The sequence below is a fragment of the Choloepus didactylus genome, chromosome 4 (assembly GCF_015220235.1).
Source record: "Choloepus didactylus isolate mChoDid1 chromosome 4, mChoDid1.pri, whole genome shotgun sequence".
Taxonomy (NCBI): Eukaryota; Metazoa; Chordata; class Mammalia; order Pilosa; family Megalonychidae; genus Choloepus; species Choloepus didactylus.
The window spans coordinates 187,073,504-187,087,863 of NC_051310.1; the positions used below are offsets into that span (position 1 = coordinate 187,073,504).

Consider the following 14,360-nt stretch of genomic DNA (forward strand, 5'->3'; position numbering starts at 1 on the left):
ACTATATATTGGATGCCTCCATTGATTTACCTCTCATTCTTTCATCAAACCAGTATAATCCAGCCTCTGATTATTCCACTGAAACTTCTGTTGTCAAGGTCACTCTAAAAGGAGAATTAAGGAACTGATATCAGAATGTAGCACAGAGAAACAGAAAATATGGCAATACAGTTAAGAGACAAAGAGAGTGAGAAGAACTAAGTCTAATCAGAATTATATTAGGGCATAATTACATTAGGACATAATAGAGGAAGAGGCAATATTTAAAGATACAAATGCTGAGAGTTTTGCAAAATTGTTAGAAGTCATCAAACTTCAGATCTAGAAAGTTCTAACAAGTTACAAGCAGGATAAATAAATAGAAATTCATACTGAGACACATCATACTAAATTGCAGAATATCAGTGAAAAACAGATTTTACTAAAAACTGCCAGTACCCTCTTGAGAGGCAGGGGGTACTTTGCAGATGTAACTGGGTTGGGATCTTGGGATGGAGAGATTGTCCTGGATTGTCCAGTAAGCCTAATGTGATCCCAGGATACATGAGGGAGGAAGGCAAGAAGGTCCAAGTCAGAAAAGGTGATAAGACAACAAAAGCTGAGAGAACGAGAGGGAGGTTTAACAATGGAGGCAGAGATTAGAGTGATGTCATTGCTGGCTTTGAAGATGTAGAGGAGCATGAGCCAGAATGCGTGTGGTGAGTGTGTGTGTGTGTGTGTGTGTGTGTCCTCTAGAGGCTGGAAAGGGTAGGGAAGCAGATTCTTCCCTACACCCTCCAGAAGGACTGAAGTCCTGGCAACCCAGTTTTAGACTTTTGAACTCCAGATAATAAATTTGTGTTATTTTAAGCCACTAAGTTTGTGGCAATTTTTTACAGTTGTAGTAGATAACTACTATACCATGATTGCTCTATTTGTATGCCACTTAGATATTAATTACCTAATATTTTTTGTTTGAATTGACTGTACTTCTTTTAGTCAAACTAAGATTGCATCCTAGGCTTTAATAGCTGTGAAAACATGGTTTTCTGGCTGTGTACATATTTTTGCCAAAGCACATTAAAATAAATATATGATAAAAAAAAATAGCCAGAGAAAAAACAGATGACTTTCAAACAAATAGCAATTACATTAATAGTTAAATTCTCATTAGCAACAACAGAAGACTGAATAACAATAGCCAATGTGCAATGTGCTTAAAGAAAAAAGCTGTCAATCTATTTTATAGCTTAAAATGTATTTTAAGAACCAAGGTAAAATAAATACATTTTCAGACAAACAAAAACTGAGACAGTTGGCCAATAACAGGCTCTCACTTAAGGGCCATAAAGAAAAATGATCCAAACAGGAGATCTGAAATGCAAAAAGGAATGGTATGAAAAGACATTGGTAAATATGTGGGTAATTTTAAACATAAAAAGGAGTTAAAAGTTTTTGATGAAGGGGAAAAACAGAACAGGACTAACCAGGAAAAGGGATGATCAGACCTAAACCTTTCTAATGTGTTCGAAGGTTATGGAAAGAAATTAAATTATTAACTTTGAACTTTGTTAAGTATTCACATTGAAATAACTGGGGTAGCCTCTAGAGGACCATAAATAGAATATACAATTTCTAAACAAGCAAAGAGAAAAAATGGAAAAAGAATAGAAAAATATCCTCAAACAATCTAAAACAAGATGAGAAAGTTAAATAATAAGGAAGAGGAGGAGAGAGGGGCAAATACAAAATATATAAGCTGGAAGAAGTATATTAGAATTACTTAACACACAAACTACTTAAACTGATTCTGAAGAAATAGAAGATCTCAAGAAACCAATTACCAGTAAAGAAATTGAGTCAGGAATCAAAAACCTCCCAACAAAGAAAGCCCAGAACCAGATGGCTTCACAGGGCAACTTTACCAATCATTCTAAGAAGAATTAACAACAATCCTACTGAAACTCTCCCAAAAAACTGAAGGGGAGGTAAAATTTCCTAATTCTTTCTATGAGACCAACATCTCTTTCATATCAAGACCAGATAAAGATACCAAAAGAAAAGAAAATTCAGACCAATATCTCCTATGAATATAGATGCAAAAGTCCTCAACAGAATTCCAGCAAACCTAATCTAACAGCACATTAAAAGAATTATACACCATTATCAAGTGGAATTTATCCCAGGTATGCAAGGGTGGTTCAACTTCAGAAAATCAATTAATGTAATACACCACATTAACAGAATGAAGGAAAAAAAAAAAAAACACGATCATCTCAACTGACGCAAAAAAGGCATTGGCAAAATCCAGCACCTCTTCATAATAAAAACACTTAGAAAACTAGGAGTAGAAGGAACCCTCCTCAACATGATAAAGAGCATATATATATAAATATATACACACACACACACACAGACATATATACATATACATATATATATGTTTAAAAACAACAACAACAAAAAACAGCTAACATCATAATTAATATGGAAAGACTGAAAGCTTTCCTTCCAAGATCTGGAACAAGACAAGGGTGCCCACTGTCACCGCTGTTATTCAACATTGTAATGGAAAGTTCTCGCCAGAGCAAATAGGCAAGAAAAAGAAATAAAAGGTATCCAAATTGGAAAGAAAGAAGTAAAACTCCCTATTTTCAGATCACAAGATCCTATAAGCAGAAAATCCTTAAAAACCTACACAAAACTCCTAGAGCTAATAAATGAATTCAGCAAAGTGGCAGGCTACAAGACCAACAGCCCAAAATCAGTAGTGTTTCTACACTCAGGCAATGAACAATGGGAACAAGAAATCAAGGAAAAATTCCATTATCATAGCAACTAAAAAAATTAAATATCTAGGAATAAATCTAACCGACGTCGTAAAGGACTTATATATAGAAAACTACAAAACATTGCTAAAAGAAATCAGACCTAGAAAAATGGCATTCCATTTTCATGGATTCAAAAACTAAATATTGTTAAGAAGTCAATTCTACCCAAAGTGATTTACAGATTCAATACCATCCCAATCAAAATTCTAATAACCTTCTTTGCAGAAATAGAAACCAATCATCAAATTTATATGGAAGTATAAGGGGCCCCAAATAGCCAGAGCCATTTTGAAAAATAACAAAGTTGGAGAACTCGCACTTCCAGATCTTAAAACTTAATATAAACCCACAGAAATCATGTTGCTGGCACAAGGACATACATACAGACCAATGGAATCATACTAAGAGTTTAGAAATCAACCCTCACATTTATGACTCATTTTTTTTTTTTTTGGTATGATTTGTTTGGTATGATTTGGTTTTAGTGTGGCATAATTTCAACTTGCTTATTCATTTACATGATATAAACACATTTTGGATTTGTGGTAGATGGCATTGTTAACCCCAATTCTTTACCCCTTCCTTCATTCACCCCTGTGTCACAGATTTTAGGATCCTTCCATAAAGGCAAAATATATTTTCAAGGCCAACTGATTGTTGAAAGGGGGTAAAGACCACTCAGTTGGGAAAGAACAATCTCTTCAACAAACTGTACTGGGAAAACCAGATAAAAATTTGCAAAAGAATGAAAGTGAACACCATATACAAAAATCAACTCAAAATGGATCAAAGACCTAAATAGAAGTACTAGAAGTATAAAACTCTTAGAAGAAAACATAGGGAAGCATCTTCAGGACCTTATATTAGGCAATGGTTTCTTAGACTTTACAAGTAATAGAAGAAGAAATAGATAAATGAGACCTATTTTAGTTTCCTTGGCTGCTCAAGTAAATACTGTTCAATGAGTCAGCTTAAACAATGCAAATTTATTAGCTCATGGTTTTGAAGGCTAGGAAAATGTCCAAATCAAGGCATCATCAAAGTGATGCTTTCTCCCCAAAGATTGTGGTGTTCTTGGGATGAATGCTTGTGATCCAAGGTCCTGGGGTCCTCTGTCACAGGCCATGCACATGGTGGTCTCTCCTGGACTGTCCCTTCTTTTCCAGATTCTGTTGCTGTTCACCTTCTAGCTGCTCCCTCTGTGACTTTCTCTCTCATTCTGAATTTCATTCCATTTACAAAGGACAGGACTACAGTAATAGGATTAAGACCCATCCTGGTTGAGGTGGGCCACATCTTAACTGAAGTAACCTTATCAAATAGTTCTACTTACAATGTAGTCACACCCACAGGAATGGATTAAGTTTAAGAGCATGTTTTTTGGGGGTATATACAACTCCAAACCACCACAGGTCCTCATCAAAATTAAAAACCCTTGTGCCTCAAAGGAATTTATCATGAAAGTAAAATGACAACCTATACAATGGAAGAAAATATTTGGAAACCATTATCTGATAAAGGATTAATATCTAGAATATGTAAAGAAATCACAATATTGGTAATGTAATTAACAGCACTGTATTAAATATTTGAATGTATTTAAATGGCAAAATATTAGGCTGTATATGTGTTCCCGGAATAAAAATGTTTAAAAAAAACAGACTATACAACACAGAGAACTCTAATGTAAACTATGGATTGTAGCTAGCAGTACAACTATAATAATATTCTTTCATCAATCATAACAAATGTACCACACTAATGAAAGTTGTTAATAATAGGGGAGGTCATTGGGGACTCTGTATTTTCTTCATGATCCATCTGTAAGCTTACAACTTCTCTAATAAAAAATATACTTAAAAAAGAAACACACACAAAAGGTTGGTTCTTTGAAAAAAATCAATAAAATTAACCAACCTTTAGTTAGACTGACAAAGAAAAAAAAAGACACAAATAATGAAAATCAGCAAGGAAAATAGTGATATCACTACTGATCTTACAGAAATGTAAAGGATTATAAAAGAATATTATGATCAGTTGTATGCCAACAAACTAGGTAATCTAGAAGAAATGGAAAAATTTCTAAAAATACACTAAGTACCCAAATTGACTCAAGAAAAAATTGAAAACCTCAACAACCTATATAACTAGTACAGAGATTTAATCAATAATCTAATAAGCTAAAGCCTTCCACCAAAGAAAAAGTCCAGGGCCAGACTGCTTCATGGATGAGTTCTACCGAGCATTTAAAGAAGAATTCATAATAATCCCTCTCAAACCCTTCCAAAGAATTCGAAAGTAGAGAACACTTCCTACTTCATTCATAAGGCCTGCATTACTCGTATACCAAACCCTTGTAGGGACATTAGAAGAAGAGAATATTACAGACTTATTTCCCTTATGCATATAGATGCAAAAATTCTTAACAAAATACTAGCAAAGAGAATCTAACAGCATATTAAAAAGATTATTCACCATCATCAAGAGGTATTTATCCTAGGAATGCAAGGGTAGTTCAATACTTGGAAATCAATCAAATACACTACATAAAAATTATGAAGGGACAAACCATATGATTATCTCAATAGACACAGAAAATGGATTTGACAAATCTAGCACCCTTTCTTGATAAAACAAAACACTCAGAAAAGCAGGAACAAGAGGGAATTTTCTCAATACAGTAAAGGTCATTTATTAAAATCCTACAGCTTACATCATGTTCAATGGTAAAAAGATTTTAAGCTTTCCCCCTGAGATTAAGAACAAGACAAGGATGTTTGCTTTCACCACTGCTATTGATATTTTACAGGAAAATAAGATTTTAAGAAATTAATATTAAGTAGCTCACAGAATCATCAGAGAGGCAGAACCAGGCAATCATTGCAATGAGAAAGGTCTGAAACCATTCCAAGAATGGGTCTGGTGAGATAACTGCTGTAGTCACTGGTGAGTACCACACTGGAACTTGTAACACCATCTTTTACGCCAGGTAGCTTGTTCTTCCCACAAATTCTATTGCAGGCTAAGAAAGAGTTCTCTGCAGGTCCTGAATATTTACATCTTTCCTACTGAGTCCCAAACCAGTAAAGATTCATCTATCTGAAAGAGTCCAGGCCACAAGTGAAATTGGAAAAGTGAACCTGTGATTCAGATTGTTATTGGGCACCAACTATAAGCTACACCCCATTCTAGACACTAGGGATACAACAGGGAACAACAAAAAAAAATCCCTATCTTTACAGAAGTTAGATTCTATAGGGGTGGGAGGAAAGAGGGTAACCAAACAATGAAAATTAATACCTCAACAAAACTTACTCACAGGGAATACCAAAAATAGAAGTAGCAATTTCTGATTATGGGCATCTAAAAAGAGTGATAAATGTCTCCACATGACATACATGTTCTACGTAACCATCTGTGAATACATAAAATGGAACTATTAAGTTAAAGAGAACAAATGCTTGAGGATTTTTATACACATAGCTAAATTTCCCCTCAAAAAGGTTAAGCAAAATTGTACTACCATTTCCAGTTGAGTAATTCATTTCCCCATGCTCTTCCCAAAAATCGTTTTCAATCTTTGCAAACTGAGAAGAAAAACCGCATTGTTATTTTAAGCTTGGTTCCTTTGATTTGCATTATATTTGTATTTCTTTTGCAAATTGTGTGTGCATATCCATTGGTCATTTTTCAATGAGGATATTAATCTTTATTTTTTATAGGACCTTTGCCTATCATCTATGTTGTAAACATTCTCCCTATTTTGTCACTTGTCTTCCCATTTTATTTATGGTATTTAAATAATCAGTTATATATATATATATATTTTTAAAAGCTTGATCTGCCATTTTTTTCCTTTAGTTTTTCCAACTCAGTTTTCCTTTCCCTAATCAAGATTTTACTGCTGTCTCTTGTATTTTTTTCCAATGCTGTCAAGCTTAATTTTTCTATATTTAACTCTAAAATCCTAAGGCTCTAAAATTATTTTCCTCCAACTATCCCCCAGGACCATTTTTCAAATAAAACATTTTTTTCCAGATTTGAAATGCCATCTTTAATATACAAGATGGTGTTAAAATGCTTGGCTTTTTCTGTTTCTGTAATTTCTTCTCCATTGTGATACTTCTACTTGCATGAGGCCCACTGATTTAATTATCATAGTAGTATGACATGTTTTATATTTGACACTGTAAGCTTCCCACCCTCATTCTTTTTAAACATTTTCTAAATTGGCCCCCTTTCCCTTTAAGTTCATATTCATAACAGAAATATGTAATCATATTTAAGTAAATATTTTCTATAAAGAAAATTTCACAATAAAATGTATAAATATCAATTGTATTACAGAAATAAAAGTGTTCATTCACATGATTAAGGCCATTAGAGGATAGCATATCATCTGGGAAACATACTGAGACACTGCCTTTCCTCCTAAATCTGGGAAAACTACTCATAGCTTTCAAATGTTCCTACTACCTGTATGGAAGTTAGTATGAACTTCTGTAATGTGGAAAGCATATGAAAGAACTAGCAGCAAAAGAACATTCTGGCACCAATTAGAATTTACCACTTTTTTTTTTTTTTTTTTGGCATTGCCAGTCTTACCTTTAAAGGCAGGGCTATTTTCAGATACTAAGACCTGTAGAATATGTTCAACAATAGAGTAATAATTAATTTAGATAGATATTTGTGGGTCATTCAAATTTTAGGATATAAAATGTTTGTCAATTTTAAGACGTATTGAGTTAATGGGAAAAATTGTGATTGAACATACACTCGTCATCAATTATTAACTACTGGAATATCTCCAGATTCCCCGGCCTTTTAGTTATCTTCTGTTGAGAAGGATCTGAATAAGACAACTGTTGGAAAGATTCTACTTTTTTTCATAATACACCAAGTCTTCTCTTTTACCCCCCTTTCCTTCTGCTTATGCGTTTCCCATTGCTTAACTGACGATGATCCCCAGAATGTAAAAGGTGTAGACAGGATTTAAACCTGTGTTGCACTTTCCCAGAGGGGAGGAAAGGAGTGTTTTTATAGCACCTCTACTCAAAGGATCAACAAGTAGCAGGAAAACAAGCATTCTATTCAATGACTGCTACTTGAAGAACTGGAATCCTGTCAGTTACACAATTTTCAAGATTAGAATGAGATGTAAAAAATTCAGACACTTCGTTTCTATCTACCGTCACCAGATATGAGATATTACAGGCTACTAATTTTAAGTGAATTTTTTTCTTGACCTTTTACAATATTAAGAATTAATATGTTTGACCCCTTTACATCTTCAAGTGGCAGATCTTGAAAACTATAAAAATATTTTTTTCTGTATGCAATCATAATCTTAGCAAGACATCTTTTTTTGTTAAGAACAAATGGTGGAAATGTTAAGAAAGCATAATCATCTAACTGACGTTACTTTATCATATAAACAAATAAGCCTTTGGAAATCCAACATACCGAAGTTGGAATGTGCTGCCCTTGAAGTCAAATGGCCATTAAGTTATTTACTCTCATTCCATGTCCTTATCCTCATTTTATAAGAATAATACCTATCTTACACATTAGTCTTATTGTAAGGATTATATAAGATTAGGGATATGAGAGCTTCTAGCACATGCCAGGTATAGTAGGCACTCAAAGACTAGTTGTTAATTTTCCCATCTTGTTTACTGTACCAAATTAGAGACAAACAAAACAGTGTAAAACAGTAACTTGGGTTTGAGGATTATTTAACACAGATAGTATGTACTTTATTTCAGTGCGTGATTCACACAATCATATTAATTACAGGTCTGTCAAACAATGGTACACCGACAGCCAGAAGATCTAGGTTCTACTTCCACTAGAACTTTCAGATGGCTCATTTGTTTTCATCTATGAACTAAAGAGGATGGCGTAGATATTTTTTGAACTATTTTCCAGCTTTAGAATCCTATGATTTTACAAACAAAACAAAACAAAACACACTCAAATCCCCACTGTAATGAAAACTCAAGAAAAAACATTGTAATTACTCATTAGTAAAGGAAAACAGCTTAAAAATATATAAACGCTTCAATGGATTTCGATCTTTTATTTCTAACAACGCCATGGGACTAACGAAAGTATACACAAAATAAGACGTCACAGCGTGCTTGGTGTGATTAAGCCTGCGCCAGAGACAGAAGATGACAAATCGCGCAATAACTGACTTTGTACTGAGGTAGGGGTGAGGGAGTAAGAAGGGCCCGGGAACCTGGGTTTGAAGGCTTTAATTGTGGAAGCAACAGCTGGACCCTGTCAAGCCCTAGCTCTGCTAGGAGAGAGGCCGACCGCGGACCGGCGGGACTCCAACAGTGCATGGCGCCCCCCACCCGAGTCCCGAACCGGCCCTTGTCTCTGGAGGGCGGGTGTGGGCGGACGTCGACTCAGGCTCCCGGCGCGAGTCCGCCCCTTCCCGCCTCTTCCCCTTACCACGTAGCCCCCCCACACGTAGAGGAAGTTTCCGTCCACCACGGCGCAGTGGCCGCTTCGCTCCTCGGCCACGCAGAAGAGCTGCGAGTCCGCCATTCGCGCAGCCTGTGGACCCAGCCGCTCGGTGTGTGATAACCCCTTTCCACAGAGCGGCCTTTCCTCTGCCCCCGATTTCTCCACGCACGAACGGAACGCGTCGAGGGTCTAGATTGGTAGGAAGGCGGAAACGGTGCGTCTACGCCGCTCTGCAGCCTGCTCCGGAAACTGAGCCGAGGATGGCGTTGCTAGTGGAGGGATGCTTTGGATTTTAGTAATGAGGGAGGTGCCTTGGCTTCTTCACAGGCGTGCTACTCCAGTATTTCTTCTCACTTAGGATTGTGGAATTTTTTTGTTTGTTCTTGGCAGTTCAAACTAAGTCTATCTTATTCATTGGATAAACGGATTTTTGGTCATGGAGTTGGTATGGTGTAACAAAAATAAATGCTTATTGATGGTTTGCCTTATCTATTTAAGCCCAGCAGAAATAGTTTTAAACAAGAATATAGCGTGTGTGTGTATTTTTTTAAATTAGGAATTAGCAGTTAATTTCCGAAAATGGATGCCATTAAAGTATGGCCTGCCGGCCAAATCTGGCCTACTGCCTGTTTTTGTAAGCACACAAGCAAAGAACGGTTTTTCCGTTTTTCAATGGTTGGAAAAAAAGCAAAAGAAGAATGATAATTTTTGACACGTGAATATAAGAATTCAAATTTCAGTGACTATAAATAAAGTTTTATTGGAACACAGCCGAGCTAATTCTTTTATATATTATGTATGGCTGCTTTAATACTAGGAGTAGGCAGTGCTCAGTAGCTGTGACAGAGACCATATCGTCCACACTGCCTAAAATACCTACTATTTGGCCCTCCACAAGAAAATTTCACCACCCGCATTCTAAAACACTGTGATTGAAGTAAAACTTGGGCCAGGATGGAAGATAACTCCAGAAAAGTCTGTAAGTGCTTATTCAGAGTTACTCTTCTCAGAGGTTGTGGCTGACTGCTACTCAGAACAAATTAAATGATTACTTTATTAGTATGCCTTTATTAAGTACCTGCTTTTTGTATATAGTTGTCGCTGAGGCTCTATTAAAAAGTCCTTGAGGGAATCAAGTACTGTTGACTCCCCAGAGCCTAGTACCAAGTACATAATAGATGGTAAATAAATGTTTGACTAGATGATTGAATAAACAAAGTGAATTTTAAGATGAAAAAGACATAGTTCTATCACACAGGTCTCAGAATCCAGTCCAAGAGAAAGATATAAACTAATAAATGAAGTGTGGCGTGATAAATAGTTTAGTAGAGATGGGACAAAGTACAGCAGAAAAGAAGAAAAAATGTGATCTATTGGGGAAGGTGCACACAAAGGGAAATGCTTTAAGTTTTTCTTACAAATTATATAAATAGAAAATAGTTCAAGATGACTTCAGAATGCTTGTATGGAGCATTAAGTGTGGAGTTGGAGAACCAATCCTGCAGCCTTATTTGTCATGCTAAGGAATCTATAAAGGCAAAGGGATTTTCAGTAGGGGAGTAAATTAACTAAATTGACTATTATATTTACTTTGGATTGGAGGGGTGATAAAAAGAAAAACTTCTCGTGCAATTTAGGATCTCATAACTTTATTGAGTGATTCACGAATCAGTATACATCCCATTCAAAAAGTAGAAGGAAGCTCCGCCAAAGGGGTGGAAAGGGGAATCTCATATAGTGGAAGCAAGTGAGGAAATGTTCTGATTGGCTAACATTGTTTTCCTTTTACATGGAAGAAGAAGGTTCTTACAAAGCGGGGAACAGATATCATTGATTAGTCTGGTATGTTTGTCCAATCTGGTTACCTATCTCTACTGGACTGAAGCTACTTTCATCACCATTTTCTAGAAAACCCCTGCAGGTCAATTCATTTTATCTTCTGGACAAGCCCTTCTTGGAAAGGGGTCTTCTCCCCACAATGCCCAATGCAGGCAGCCATTTTATTTTACTTAAAGGGGAAGTCAGGACTTAAGCACATGGCACAGCTCTGTAACAAAGTAGGTGCTCAGTAAATGATAGTAGTGGTAGTAGTTGTTCTTGATACATTTTATCCAGATATCCACTGATTGTTCCTGGGGCAGTTCTAAACTTCTCTCCGAGGTTTCTGTATATAGGATTAGAATTAATTGTTTCTTTAATGGTTAAACTCATTGGTGAAACCACCTAGACCTAGTGTTTTTATTGTGGAAAGATTTTGTAACCACCAGATTTAATTTTAAAAATAAAAACAGGATTAATCAAATTTATTTCTTTTTGAGCCAGTTTTGGTGTGTAATTCATTTTTCCATTAATGTGCCCATTTCATAAATTTATAAACTTACTGGTATAAAGTTTATTCTTCTCTCTTTTTTTGTTTACTCTAGTATCTATAGATGCTTGTCACTTTTGAGCATAATATTGTTTATTTGGCATTCTCTCCTTATTTCTTGCTCAATTTTGCCAGAAGTTGGTTGCTTTTATTAATCTTTTTGAAGAATCAGCCTTTGGCTTTGGTTCCTCTCTGTTGTAAGCTTACTTTGTACTTCATTACTTTCTGCTCTAAATTTTATCATCTCCTTCTCTTTTTTTTTTCCTTTTGAGTTAATTTTATTCATTGTTTAACTTATCATTAAAAATCTCTAATTAGGAGGGGGCAAGATGGCAGCATAGAGAGGAGTGGAATTTCGTTAGTTCCCTGGAACAACTAATGAACAACCGAGAACAACTAGTAAATAATTTGGAATACCTGCTGGGGGACAACCATGACTGTCCACACATCATACACCAACCTGGATCAGGAGGAATGCCTGAGATTGCAGCATAAAATCTTAAGTAAAAACTGTGGAACTGTGCCAGGAGCCCCATCCCCCAACTGCAGGCTTAGTTGCAAAACTTCATGGTGGTAGAGAGCAGTACTCTTGCAGCAAGCGAATATAGCTCAACTGAGCTCCAGCTGGGGTTTTAATTAACAAATGTGGACTACTGAATACAAGCTACAAACCCCCAACAAGCAGACAGAGGCTTTTAGTGATCACTGGCCTTAAAGAACCAGAAGACACATTTGTCCCAGGAGGGGGAGCACAGAAGACCAGGTGTTACCTTTGGCCCGTGAGTGAAACTAGGAGGCTGTGTACTGGCTCTAAAAGGGGACTTTCTCTCCGTTTATCTCTCTCTCAACCTGAGGGGCTCAGAGGAGAAAGCTGCAGCCATTTTCAGTGCACGGCGCTCTGACCCAGACAGGGGTAGAGATAACAGAGTCAGAGAGACTATTCAAATGCAGATGATAAATCCCAAGGGGGTGTATTTTCTCTAAGAGTAAGGAGGTAGGGCCCAGCTTCCCCTTCAGAACCAGACCCCAGAGCCTGGGGGAAAACAGCCAAAACAGACACTGAAGGGACCACATCTCCTTACACCAGTCGGGAGCAACAGGCTGACAGGCGCCACCTGCGGGGCAGGTTAGGAAAAGCACAGTGACTGGAGACCTCACAGAAAAGTCTGTAATTCTTCTAAGATACAACCTGAATATACCCCTATTCTGAGACCTGAATCCGTTCTGGTCTGGGAAAATCTGACTGGGGTAACCAAGGAAACCAGATGCCAAGACAACAGAAAACTTCAATCAATACTAGTTAAAATGAAGCTATGGCCCAGTCAAAGGAACAAACTTACACCTCAATCAAGATACAGTTGAGATATTGTTTCACTTTAATGAAACAAACTATTAAAGATTTTCAAAGAAATATGCTAAACCAAATCAACAAGGTCAGGAAAGATACAACAAAAAAGATGAAGGCTATAAAGAAAACACTGGGTGAACATAAAGTAGAAATTGAAAGTTTGAAAATCCAAGTGGCAGAATTTATGGAAATGAAAGGCACAACACAAGAGATGAAAGACACAATGGGAACATGAAACAGATCTCAAGAGGCAGAAGAAAACACTCAGGAACTGAAGATCAAGGCACCTAAAGGCCTACACACAAAAGAACAGATAGGGAAAAGAATGGAAAAATATGAGCAATGTCTCAGGGAATTGAATGAAAAAATGAAGCGCATAATGTACTTGTCATGGGTTTCCCAGAAGGAGAAGAGAAGGGAAAAGGGGCAGAAGCAATAATAGAGGAAATAATCAATGAAAATTTCCCATCTCTTGTGAAAGACATCAAATTAAGATCCAAGAAGCACAGCATACCCCAAACAGAATAAATCTGAATAGGCCTATGCCAAGACACTCAATAATCAGATTATCAAATGTCAAAGACAAAGAGAGAATCCTGAAAACAGCAAGAGAAAAGCAATCCATCACATACAAAGGAAGCTTGGAAAGACTATGTGCAGATTTCTCAGTAGAAACCATGGAGGCAAGAAGGAAGTGGTGTGATATATTTAAGATACTGAAAGAGAAAAACTGCCAACCAAGAATCCTATATCTGGCAAAACTGTCCTTCAAATATGAGGGAGAGTTTAAAATATTCTCTGACAAACAGACAATGAGAGAGTTTGTGAACAAGATACCTGTGCTACAGGAAATACTAAAAGGAGCACTACAGACAAATAGGAAAAGACAGGAGTGAGAGGCTTGGAACACAATTTTGGGAGATGGTAGCACAGCAATGTAAGTACGCTGAACAAAGATGACTGTGAATATGGTTGAAAGAGGTTAGGAGCATGTGGGACACCAGAAGAGGAAAGATAAAGACTGGGACTGTAAAACCAGTGAAACCTAGAGTGCTCAACAATTGTGAGCAAATTGTGTACAAATATGTTTTTACATGAGGGAGAACAAATGAATGACAACCTTGCAAGATGTTAAAAATACAGTGGTATTGGGGAAAAAAATACAATCAATGCAAACTAGAAAAATAATCTCTTATTCATCTTAATTCTTATCAATCTTATCATTCAGACTTATGAGCCTGGATACTCATAACCTAGTGAAGGTCATGCCAAAATCTTGTAATCTTTGAAAACTTAATCTTTAAAATCTTTTTAATCTTTGTTTAACTATTTATGTTGAATGTTTACCTCATTAATTTTC

The 14,360-nt window shown here is 36.4% G+C and overlaps 1 protein-coding gene across 7 annotated transcripts in view; it reads right to left on the reverse strand.

The window, feature by feature from the left end:
- Window positions 1-9,548, reverse strand: part of KLHDC1 (kelch domain containing 1) — a 124,648-nt gene extending 115,100 nt beyond the window's left edge. The window contains exon 1 of one of the 7 annotated variants that reach the window (XM_037834941.1): window positions 9,270-9,544. In XM_037834941.1, the coding sequence (XP_037690869.1) occupies window positions 9,270-9,365 (96 nt within the window). In that variant the 5' untranslated portion in view covers window positions 9,366-9,544. Of the gene's footprint in view, window positions 1-30; window positions 1,557-9,269 lie in introns of those variants that run through there. The other 6 variants (XM_037834943.1, XM_037834945.1, XM_037834944.1 and 3 more) reach the window with 6 other exon arrangements.
- Between the last annotated feature and the right edge of the window lie 4,812 nt (window positions 9,549-14,360).